Source organism: Ambystoma mexicanum, chromosome 2q (assembly GCF_040938575.1).
Source record: "Ambystoma mexicanum isolate Mex_15411 chromosome 2q, UKY_AmexF1_1, whole genome shotgun sequence".
Classification (NCBI taxonomy): Eukaryota; Metazoa; Chordata; class Amphibia; order Caudata; family Ambystomatidae; genus Ambystoma; species Ambystoma mexicanum.
Window position 1 is genome coordinate 109,883,453 of NC_090924.1, and position 12,533 is coordinate 109,895,985.

At 43.6% G+C, this 12,533-nt stretch overlaps 1 protein-coding gene across 2 annotated transcripts in view; it reads right to left on the bottom strand.

The window, feature by feature from the left end:
• IFT140 (intraflagellar transport 140) overlaps positions 1-12,533 on the bottom strand; it is a 2,226,364-nt gene that overhangs the window by 103,158 nt on the left and 2,110,673 nt on the right. For both annotated transcript variants that reach the window (XM_069646971.1, XM_069646972.1), the window contains 3 exons: positions 2,539-2,745; positions 1,994-2,206; positions 1,735-1,901 (listed from right to left, as the gene is read on the bottom strand). In XM_069646971.1, coding sequence (XP_069503072.1) covers positions 1,735-1,901; positions 1,994-2,206; positions 2,539-2,745 — 587 coding nt within the window. The remainder of the gene's footprint in view (positions 1-1,734; positions 1,902-1,993; positions 2,207-2,538; positions 2,746-12,533) is intronic.

Sequence of the window (12,533 nt, forward strand, 5' to 3'; positions counted from 1 at the left end):
GTGAACTGTTTAAAAGGACATTAAGATTTGTAAATGCCATAAGTAAACTTAAGTTGACAGGAGCTGTAATGAATCTGACAGAGAGAGGCTAACAGTCGAGAAGGATCTAAACCCGGAAGAGGGGGATCCAGGGGTTAAAAGCCATCACCCCATCAACAGGTGAATGCAACAGAGAAATCTTTTGAATACAAGCCAAAGTGAACCCGACAGAGGGAGGCTGATATTTGACAGAGGTCTGAACCCGGAAGAAGGGGAACCAGGGGTGATGAATCAACACCCAAGAGCAATCGGAAAGAAAGTTTTGTTTATGATTTTGAAGATACCAGGCCCTCGGAAGCAAGAGATCCTGAAGGTCCTGATATCACAAGGAACTTTTGTGGATCTGAGCCTGGAAGAAGGGTATCAGGAGGTGAAAGAAACATCTCCTAACGTACAGACAGAAAGGAACCTTTTGTTTGTTCTTGTGAATACAACGGGCCCTCTGAGGCAAGAGACTTTTTGTAGAAAAGAGACTTAACCACCGAAGGTCCTGATACCAGAGAACTGTCGTCTCATGCTGGGAAAACTCGAGAGTGTGCTGTGCTCAGGAGTCCCGTCATTGCCCTGTGCTCAAAATGTGGAGAAGGCAGAACCAGGCTACCACATCCTGACTTATCATTTGTGAACACTTCTTTCTTTCTTGTGAACCTTATCCCACACTCTTTTGTATTTAGTTGTAAGGATTGGCAATAGGTTTTTCTTAGTATAGTCCCTTTTATTTGACAAGACGCCACTAGAACTGCCTTATTATTATTTGATGGTTGTAGCTTGCTCCCATCTTAGATTTAGGTTTAAATTAGGCATTTTTTCCAACCTGCATATACAGTGTAATAAACACCCTTGAACTGTGATCACTTGTCTCTGTCTTTGCTGTGGGGTGTGGAGAAAGGGCGCAGAGAAACAGAACGCATAGGGAGGAGGTTCTGGTGGGAGGTGCTGCAAGGAAATTAAGTAGGATAGTGGGGGGCCTCTTCAAAAGAGGATGGTGACGGGACATAGGAGTTGAAGGAAGCCTCCCCCCTTTGTTGTGAAGTAATGGCGGGGGTCATGTTCTCAATTAGAACCAACAGACGGGAAGTGCAAGCCTAGTAAAGGCATATGGGAAATAGAGCAATAAAACACAATGGAACCCATGATTGTTTTCTTTATTCTACATGTTTAAATCACATTATTTCCTGGAACTTGATCTAATTTCAGAAATTCAACATTTTCCAGACTTATCGTGAATAATTACAGTTAAAGATTTTCAGTAATGGTTTTGTGCACTAATATTAAGGTTCATAACAAGATATTGTTTTCACTCTGTGGCCCTTAGGGAGGTTTAGCCTATATGTTTCCCTGTCTCCTGCCTCGATAAGTGAGTTATGCAAGTAGCTTGGCCCAAAACTATGAGGACTAGATTCATTATCGGTTGTTTGCAATAATATTTAGGTTCATATCAAGATTGCTTTCCACTAAATGGCCCTTATGTTCATCATTTAGCCTGCCTGCTGTCCTGCTTCTGCCTTGATAGGCAGGTTATGCAAGTGTCTCAGTGGAAAACTATGCTATGCAGTGTTCAAAGGTCTCTGTTTTGAACTGGAAACTTTACGGATTCCAAGAGGTCTTTGGACAGGGAGGGAGCATTCAGTCTGTACACATCTGTCCAAAACTGAATAGGGTGAAGGATTTGCCCTATTAGAATTCTTGTCTTACCTTCGAGCTTGGATAAACCTTTTCACTAAAGTCATCTTGCTCTGCAGATCGACCAGCTTGGCCTCCTGCTCCTCCGGGCTCCTCATCTTTGCCTTGGACAGGCATTTGTAACCCTCAGTCAGTGCACCCAAAGCTTTTTCGTAATTTTGATACTCGTCAATCTCAACCTAGATGCAAGTGACATAACAAGAGAGTCTTAATCTTGCTCAAATCAGTTTCATCACTTTCTTTGACTGAGGCTCCATGGAATGGTACTTACCTGTGAACAAGCATCATAAAAACCAGCTAAGAGGTCAAGTGCTCGCCCCTTAGTGTAGAAGCTTATGATGTTCTTCATGATCTCAGGCTCTTTGCGCCAGTCAAGTGACTGTAGGTAGTTTGCTGCCATAATATAGATCTCTTTTTGGCGTGATACAGTAGCAAAGAACACAATCTTCTCTGTGTCACCAGACTTCAGCAGTGATCTCATTGCCTGCAAAAAGAGCGGGTCTGATTGTCAATTTTGTCTCTAGGAAACAATGAATGGCAAACTAACCAAGCATCAGGGCATAGAAAAGAGAAGACTTTCAAACTGGAAAATAATTTAAGTTAGAGGACCACACTTTCTACAAGAAAGAGATCTACATTAGGCAAGGGAACAACCCATCACAATACCAAATGCCTATCAGAGCTTGGAGAGGTTTAGAGATTCACTGCCCAGAAAGGGACAAATAGAAGCGTTAGATGCTATATTCAGGGAAACATGACATTCAATTGTTCAATGATGGCAGTTATAGACAACGCTCCCCATAGATTCATATTCACCTTCAATTTGTTTCCTGCTTGAGTATACTTCTTGGTTGCCAAATGGTAGTTCCCTTGTCGCATGCAACAATCTGCAATCCTTTCCAACAGTTCTCTCCGGGAGTCTTCAGACAGCTCTTTGGAGTCCTTGGAGACAGTCATCTTTTCAGCCATCTCCTCAGTGATAATTAGATTCTGTTTGAGGCACAGCTGGAGGGCTTCAGAGTACTGCGAGCCAAGTAATAAAAAGTAGCCATCAGACGATAGATCTTTCTTCAGAGAGCTAGTGCTACAGACAAGTTAACCATGCACATGAATGTATGGCAATGCATTTTTACACCTAATCTGGACCTGGGTTGATAATTATTTCAATGAAAAAGTGAGTAGCTGAAATACTAATGATATTCCATATTGTGATGAATTCTGTGAAGTCATCACTGATTCCCCAGTGATGGTCTCCTCCCACATGCCAAGGGGATAGCCGCTGCTACCTGATCCTGACCCTGGGAGTGGTAATATGAGGAGGATCATGTGGAAGAGGACGACTGCCGGGAAGAGGTGATGACTCCCTCAGGAGGGATGCAGTATTCTCCCTTTTCTTATAAAGAAAACTCTGTGATCCCTAACCTTTTGATGGCATACTGTTATTCCAACAAGAGTCCATTAATAGTGCGCGCGCGTGCCCACACACACACACCCGCCCCCTAACATTTCCTGGTTCTAAGGTTTTCCTAAATAAAAGTTTTGACCAACATCATTTCAGAAATCCAAGAAACTCATGGACTTCATCCCCCAGAAAGCCACAAGGACTGGGAAGAGGAAGGGGAAGTCAATGGAGATTGTAAGAACACCAAGTTGAATGTGCAGACTAGTTTTTAGGGATCTCGAGTGTGCGGGAAATTCAAAGATTGTATCCGCACTTGAGAGCAGGAAAGGAAAGCAGAGCCAGAGGGGAAGGCAGACGCAGAAGTACAGAGGAGGACTGTGCTGGCTGAGGTGAGAACGCAGGTGTTCACAGGCAGCAGCTTGCCACTGTGAAGGCAGCTTACCCACCTGGTGCGAGGCCAGGAGAGACGCTGCGAGCACTGTGGAGAGGCCATCAGAGCTCTGGGAGCAGCAGCAGCGCCACTGGATATACAGTCGTGCCGAGAAGCAGCAGCCTTTAATCATGGTCGTGGAGAGAAGTCGGCGAGGAAGCGCAGAGCTGCTGGGAACACAGAAGGAAGGTATGCAGTGCAAAGGAGGTCATCACAGGGAGGAAGTTTCACTGCCACAACGTGCCACGGATCGGGAATGCTGCAAGATGCCTTTGAGTCTGCCCAGAGACATTCGGGATACCGGGGCGTACTGACTGGCATGCAAGCAGATAAATGCAACAAGAATATTTTAATACCGATCAAATAAAGTGCAAAAGGCAAAACCTGAACAAGTCCCCATGTATGAAATGTCAGTGTGCACAAGTACTAACCTAAACAAATGAACACTATTGAAATAGGTACCGTAGCAGAACTTGACAAGCCCCCAAACGTCAGTCCAAGGGGGTGAATTCCTGGCAGGGGAGTATACCAGGCCCTCCACCCAAAGTATTCTGGCAAAGACTGGATAATGTGGGAAAGTTAACTGGCAGGAGAGTATACCAGGAGATCCATGACAGTTGTTTTTCATTTAAATAAGATATTTTCTGTTTGTGAACTTAATCCAAAGCTGGAACATATTGTTTGCATAAGAACATTTCTGAACCGAGTATACAAATCCTCAAGGAACTGTTGATTGAAAGAGACACCTTTTTGTCATCCTTAAGAAACTGTTGTTTGAAGGAAAAACATTGACCATCCTTAATGAATTGTGGTTTGAAAAAGACACTTTTTCCATCCCACCTAAATATCCAGGGGAAGGGAACCATCCTCTGGATCCAAGGATTTCTCCTTGGAAAAGACTGTTTTTGTAGAATTTATTGAATTCTTTTAGTTGTGAACACTTTTTGCCAAACATAACTCAAACACTTCCTTGCACCCTTAGTTGTTTGTTTCTAGTGTGAGGGTCAGATTGGTATGTTTTGGACACAAGGACAGTTTATAAGTTTGACAACTTGACACAGACTGATCTTTAGTTTTAATTTCATAGGTAGCGAAACTCTCTCCAGGATTGGAATAGACAGGCCTTCATACAACTCTTTTGTTTTAATAAAGATGTCTGATAATGAAGAGTACAACTTTGTGTCCGCCTCTCATTTCTGACCCTTATAGTTTTGTGTAGACAACCAACTTCTTGAAAGATGTATCTAACGCTGGTATTCACCCAAGCTGTCCTAATGGGTTGATAGCAGACTCTTTATTTACACTGTTTTGTTACCAGAGGACCACACAGCGACCCAGTGTTCCTAGGAAATCAGCTGTCAAAATCCACCATTATATACCAGCTATAACTAAAGGCAATCCAATGCTTTCATCATACAAAAGGAGGGATTAGTGTGTCTGCAAGGTGACAACAGAGCTAAAGAGAAGACATATTTATTTACCCACATCAATGTTGCTTTGATGAATAATCTTCTATGCATATTTTATATCTTTGAAAATACCTAAACCTCTGGATTTGGACCTCAGAAACCTTTGCAAGCTATTTTGCACCACATAGTAGCCAGTCTGTCCCAAAGGGGATACAAGGCACCAACGGAAAATCATGGTACCTTTGGTGTGGGGTGGCAGAGCAGGGGAGGAAAGCAAACACTCTCCTTGTGAGCTCTGCTGATGGAGGGGGATTAATCTCCCCCCCCCCCGAAAGCTACCTGAGTAAAATAAAATGTGGCAGAGAGTCGGGGCAACACAGAGAGACGGGTTTGAGCCTCTCTCCGCCAGAGCTTGGTGAGAAGTACAGCGTGGAAGGTGGTGACCCAACCGCAAAGTGGCAATGCAAGATGGCACCCGCAGAGCCTATACGCCCTCCTCACAGGGTAACAAGAACTCACCGTGGGGCAGAAGCGTGACACAGAGCCCCTCAAGAGCTTGGTTAGCTTTGGGGGAACTGTGCAGCGTGGTGAAAGCCACTCCCATGCCCTGGTGGTGATGGAGGGCCGGCCACTCTGCCAGAGGAGCTGTGGATGACACAAAAGTGGACAGCCTTACTCATACAAGATTTGAAGAGGGACATGTTACAAATGATGAATTAGGACATATTGAACTGTAAGGAAGAATTCCAGCGGGTGGTAGGAGATCTGAGCACGAATATGGAAGCAGCCAAAAAGCGGATAGAAGAAGTAAAGTCATCCCTTATGGAAATGTCCAATGATCAGGGAAACATTAAGCAGCGGTTATTGTTAATGGATGAGCAGCCTGCTCAGATACTAGCCAAAATTGAGGTTGGGGAGAAAAGATCAAGATAGAACAATATTTGACTCAGGGGAGTGCTGATGGTTGTTTCAAATGCAGAATCAGGGGGACTACGCCCAAGACCTTCAGGGATGTTCTTGGCCTTTCTGTGGAAACGGAGATACTTCTTGATTGCTCGCACCACGACTTCTCCACATATCAGAAGAAGAAGGGCTTTGTACCAGATGTTCCGACAAGGATACATTTTTTCCACATAAAGAAGAACATTATGAAGAAAGCCAAGGACAAAGAATTGTATATTTTTTCAAGGGGCCAAGATGCATCTCTTTCAGGACCTGTGCCAGGCCTCCTTTTAGAAGAGAAGATCTCTAAAATCGGTGACATTTTGGCTTCAGGAGCATGCTGTCCCAAATCAATGGTTTAAGCATAAATGTGATCTGCACAAGATTGCCTCGATGGAGGACATTTCTGTGCTCCCTGTGGTAGATTTTCTCCCTGTGCCGGGCTCAAGATCTGGGAGGTCCACCCCTTGCCAGGCTCAAGATCCAGATGGTTGCGTCGTCCAACGGAAGCAGGCAAGATGGAACAGCACCGACAGAAGGCAATGGCAAACCACCAGGAGAAGGATCCAGACTGAAGCAAACCAAGGATTTTCCTAGCCTATCCCATCGATTGAAAAATAAACAAAGTTTAACACCTGGTAGATAACTTGTCTTCGGGGGCATCTTTTCTGGGGATGTTGGGAAATAAGTATGAGGTGCTCTGCTCCAGTGCCCCTCCAACAGGGAGTTACACTTCCTAAACCACAATATGTTTTTTGTTTATTGTTTTTGCAGTGTTTTGTTCTATCTTAATTTTGGACAGTCAGCTTCATCATGCTATGTTTGTTATATGCTTAGAATAGGTTATGTTGTTAAACTGGCATTTTAGCTTGCCAGAGTTGGTGAAAGTGAATCGATAATGTTTATAGGAGGAGGTGAAGTGATCAGCTAGATAGGGGTTACACTTGTTTGTGGTCCATGAAGCTAGATTGCACCATGACATTTTTGTTTAGTTATCTAAGACGCAGACTGTGGATGTATGACCATGTCACTGAAAATGGTCTCTCTTAATGTACAGGGATTAAACATCCCCTTTAAATGAAAGGCCTTGAGCACAGGCTCTTGTATGTAGATGCAGACATCATCTTTCTTCAAGAAATGCATCTAAAGAGAGAAGATGAATGGCTCCTGCATTCTCGACAATTTCCAACACAAATCTTCTCATCAGACGAATGCAAGAGAGGGGTAGCAATCCTAATTAGTTCCAAGCCACAATTCAAAAGGAAACGTACCCTTAGGGAAACAGAGGGGTGATATGTGGGCGTTCAGGCAGAGATAGCTGGCAATACGATCACTGTTTTTTTCAGTCTATGGCCCTAATGACCACCAATCACAATTATTTGATTGTCCTTTCCCAGCAATAGCGCAATTCTCGCAGGGGGAGTTGTTGGGGGTGATTTTAATACGGTGATGGAACCAACCGTCAGTGGATCGCTCCTAGACCTCGACTCTCACACGTGTTCCATCTACGTCTTTACTGTCTCAGGGGATTGCTGATCTGGGGCTAGTGGACATTTGACACCACCTTCATGTCACAGAACGTGACTATGAATTTTATTTGCTCATCTACAATAGCCACTATGGGATCGATATGATCTTCTGAGCTCTTTCCTCACTTGCCTCAGTCCAGAGGGCAGCAATAGGGAGTAAAATCCACTCTGGCCATACATTGATTAACGGTTTCTCTAGGCCACAACTTGAAACGTAACTTCTTTAGATGGTGCTTAAACAACATGCTTTCAAGAGACCCCGTCCTAGAAGATAAGGTGCAGGAGCATGACGATCAGTACTTACAACTGAATGATAATGGGGAGGTTTCACAGGAAACAGTATTGGAGGCCGGTAAGGCAGTAATTAGGGGAGAATTGATAAAAGTATCAGCATCGCAACGCAAATTGAAACAGACTCAGCTAGATAGTCTGGAGGCCCAGATTGCTGTCTTGGAGAAGGAACAAACAATCAGGCACACTGAAAATGTATCATAGATTGAGAGCAGCGAGACCGTTTATGGAAACCTTGGAGGAAGCCGCCAAAAGTAACAAGGCAAATTGTATTTTGGCCTAAAATCTACGTCAACTTAAAACACAAAATCACATACATTGCTTAAAAGATCAAGAAGGGATCTCGAGATCGCAGGAATCTACCAAATTCAAGATCCTCTCAGAGTACTATACAACCCTGTTCAAGGGCAAGAATTTAGATCCCACACAACAGCAGGAGTATCTAAGACAGACCAGACTCCCTACTCTTTCAGAAGCAGGCAGAGACACCTTAGAGCGGTCAAAGAAGTTCTGCAAGTAATTAAAGTACTGCCAACAGGTAAGGCTCCGGGCCAGATGGGTTTTCCAAAACATTCTATGAAAGAATTATCTGCACAATTGCACAGTCTCCTCAGATCACTCTTGAATAATCTTTTTTTACAATGGGCGCAGTCACACCCCCAATGTTAGGCTCAGAACTCACTTTACTGCTTAAGTCAGGGAAGGAAGCGAAGGAACGCTCAGTGAACAGTCCAAATGTACTTCTGAACTATTTATTTCAAAGTATTATCGAATCGTCTTGCCCCACTTTTGCCAAATGTAATAGATGCTGACCAATAAGGCTTTATCCTCCAAAGACAGACACATGGCAATACCTGGAATATTGTTCACGTCTGTATAAAAAAGAAATCTCCTGTGGCCCTACTGGTCCTAGATGCAATTAAATGCATTTAACAGCACTGATTGGAAATTCTTGACTGCTGTTCCCCGATAGGCTGGCATAATTTGCCGACAATGTGATCTTTTCATTGTCTAACCCCAGGTCCAATTTGCCACAGATAGTGGAAGAATTTAATAGATTCAGACATATCTGGGGGAAGGCTACCTGTGATGGGCATGATGGAATTCAGAATGGCAGCATAGTCCAGCGGCATCGAACCCCGGGACTTCAAATTTTCAAAATAATAGACAGACGCAGTGCATATAGGCCTACCGAAGCTGGCAGAGCATCCAGTGATGTCGCCAGCCACATGAGGCAGTGGTTTGAAGTAGCCCTGTAGTCACGTAACAGCCTACAGTGAGCTAGGCGTTTGTGTAACCTCTCCCATATGTTTAAACAATGTGCAGGAAAACATCCAAGATCACGCTCCTGTATTGTGGCCAATATGAATATGTGACAAAGGGCCTCTGTCAGGTCCCAGCTCAATATTCCTGTAGGTGTGGATGCTAGCCTTCCAGTCCCCCTAAACTCGCTCACCAAATAGTGAATTTAAACAACTAATGTGTGAGGAGGAGAAAGGGGATGTAGATAAAATAACAAACTCAGGTCTCTTCTTGTCTCCCTTGTCTTCGTCAAACTTATTTTCAAGTGTTATGGATCCTCAGACCTACAAGTGAAAATATGCAATCATTAGTAACTTCTTTTCCCTCATTCTACTGTTACAATATCTGAGAACCCTGCCTTAATTCCCAGTACCTGAGGCCCCCGCCTGATAGCTGAAAGGCTCTCAAGAAACTGTGCTGAAGAGGTTCTTTCTATCTTCACAGGTTCATCACCTCTTCAGGAAAAAATGTCTCTTATTTTCTCAAAGTCCAGAAAATGAAGCCTGTGTCTATTCTTTGGAAGCTGGAAAATATTGCCTTATATTCCCAAATATATAGTTATAAACAAAACTGAAGTCTGGAGACTCAATTATTTTCTTGTTGCACACACTGGATCTTACATGTGTAGATGTGAGCAAAGTCTCTCCTTTTGCTTTGACTTGGAGATTCACTCGATCTCAAACGCTGCAGGAAACACGTCTCCCTGAAGGCACACTGTGCATCTAAAAGAAAGTTAAATGCTTCTTCACAGAACCGAACTTCCGGGAAACACACGCGTAAGGAAGGCGAGTCTCTAGATCCTTTACTCTAATCTCGCCACAAACACTTCTAATGAAAAAAACATGCATCATACGCTGAATGACTGCCTGGCTTTCAATTAAAATAGGTTAAGTTCTTTATCAGCACAGCTCAGGTTAGTTTAGTTTAATTGCGCACCATGCGTTGAGTTAAAGTCAGTTTGTTACTTTGCGACGTGCACTTTTTTCATTTGTATTACACGCGCGCTGTGTTTTCTTAAAGTACAGCAAGTTCATTTAGCATAATGTAGTTGCAACCTTTAGGAAATCACTTTGGAAAACTTCTGACCACATAGCCAACTGCATTATAACATAAGAAACAGGTTCTATAGCTTACTCACCGGCTAAGAGTCTAAAACTTTGTACAATGTAAATGTTCTTTGGTTTGACACTTATCTCAAGCTTCCTGTCCTTGACCTTGAATATCTAATCCCTTATGGATTGGACTATAGATTTCTTTGGTGACTTTCAGTAGTTTGATTCTCAAAAGCTCCTTCTACTGTGACCTGCTCAGGACTCTTAGTAGAATGAAACGCAGTTTGGAATTCTGAGCAAGGTTCCAAACTACCTCACAGTTGTCAACCAGCCAATCAGTGGCAGGTGCACCCTTCTCCATCTTGCACTGGGAAAATATTGGGTTCCTGAATAGATAGTTAAGGAAAACACTTGCAGAGATAACAATTTCTCCAACAACAGAAACAAAAGACTCACTGAGCCACACATCTCCCATGTTTCACCCCAGCCTCCACCAGCATCATCTTCCTCCTAGCCAAATAGGTATGGGGAGCCCTGACAGTACTTTAAACTCTGCAGCAGTTTCAGCCTAACCAATACAGGTGAAAGGACTTGAACAATCTCAAATGGCTCTGTGTAATGAGGACTAAACTTGTTCTTCCCTTTCAAGGCAATGTTCTTTGTTGATAACCATACCAGCTCTTCCACATGATAATCAGGAGCTAATCTGCGCCTTCTGTCAGAGAATCTTTTGTAACTCGATTTTCTCTTTAGTAAAGCTTGCACTGCCTTATTTAAATTTTGATTCATAGCTTGAAGCCTGTTCTCCACACCAGGTGTTCCTACTTCCTCCAGAATTATCCCTCTCAAAAACCTTAGAAGAAATCCCTGACTCACAAAAAATGAGGGCATGGAGGTCGAATCCTTTGCTGTGTTATAACTGAATTCCGCTAACCATAGAATGTCCACCCAACCCTGACTTGATGCCAGATAACAACGTAGGTTAACTCTCTCATAATGACCATTAGCCTCTGGCTGGTAACTAGTCGTTACATTTATCTCGATTTTTAACTCTTTCCAGAATGTTTGTCAAAACTTAAGACACAAACTGACTTCCTCGTTCTGAAATCACATGATTGGATAACCCATGAAGCCTCACTAAATTCGGCAAGAAGGACTCTGCTAACGATGTGGCGGTACCCGCACCCTTGACAGGAAAAAAATTACCCGCCTTTGAAAAAACATTCACTACAACCAAGAAGGTAGTAGAACCATTATCCAGGGGATGATTCACTATGTAGTCCATCAATACAGTATGCCATGGACGAGGAGGAATCGGGAAAGGAAGTACCAGCCCTGCAAGTTTTCGATGTTGAGACTTTGTGCGGGCACAAACTTAAGATGTTTTGACATAATTCCTTTCCACCAAAAGTCTCTTCTTAGTAACTCTAGTGTCTTTCTGTAACCGGGATGACCCGCTAGTGGAATATTGTGACAAGACGTCAACGTCTCCTCACGCAGGTCCACGGACGGCAAGTATAACCTTCCGTCCACATAAGGCAATCCATCTTTAATTTGACATACTGGATCTCCTTCTCCCATTCCAGAAGCTGCTTTGCCGACATTTGCTGAAGAATTCGCTCACGAAAATCACAAACCTTTTGTACTTCTCCAACCACGAAAATCTTCTCCGCAAGCAAGGGCATAGGTGCTCTGCAGAGTCGTTCTTCAAACTTTCTGGAAAATATCTTGACAGAGAGCATCTGCCATCCCATTCTACTATCTGGGTTTAAACAGGATTACAAAATCGCACTCAGCAAAGAATAAGGAGGAACGGAGTTGTCTTGCGGTCAGGGTCTCCCGCTGCGCGCAAAAAGGTTAAGTTCCTATGATCCGTCAGCACTCTCACCCGATTCCTAGCTCCATCAGATAGTGTCTCCATTCTTCAAACACTGTCTTAATAGACAAAAGCTCTCTGTCCGAAATAGTATCATTCTTTTCCATCAGTGAAAATCTTTTCGAAAAGAAAGCTACTGGATAAAGCTGTCCCGTTTCCCGGTGCCTTTGCGATAAGACTGCGCCCATGGCCACATCAGATGCATCCGCTTCTACAAAAAAAGGTTGCTCAACATCCGGATGAAGTAAAATCAGTCCTGTTATTGCCTTCTCTTTGAGGAAATCTTAAAAGCCCTCTCTGCTTCATCACTCCACAATAACTTTACTCCCATCTTCAGTCGGGATACCGACAACGCAAATAGCGCTACCGCTAATCAGTCCGGCGTTATTAGCGCCGGATCACGAGTAGCGACATAGCAGTAAATCCTCATTCCCCGTTGGGTCGATTGGACCCTATCGGGATGGGATGCGCTATCAGTGCCAATGATAATTGCGCCGAAAACAGGCGCTAAATGGGATTTTCCCTCCAGCAAAAAGCTGGAGGTAATACAGCCTATTTAGTGCCCAACTCCTGATCAG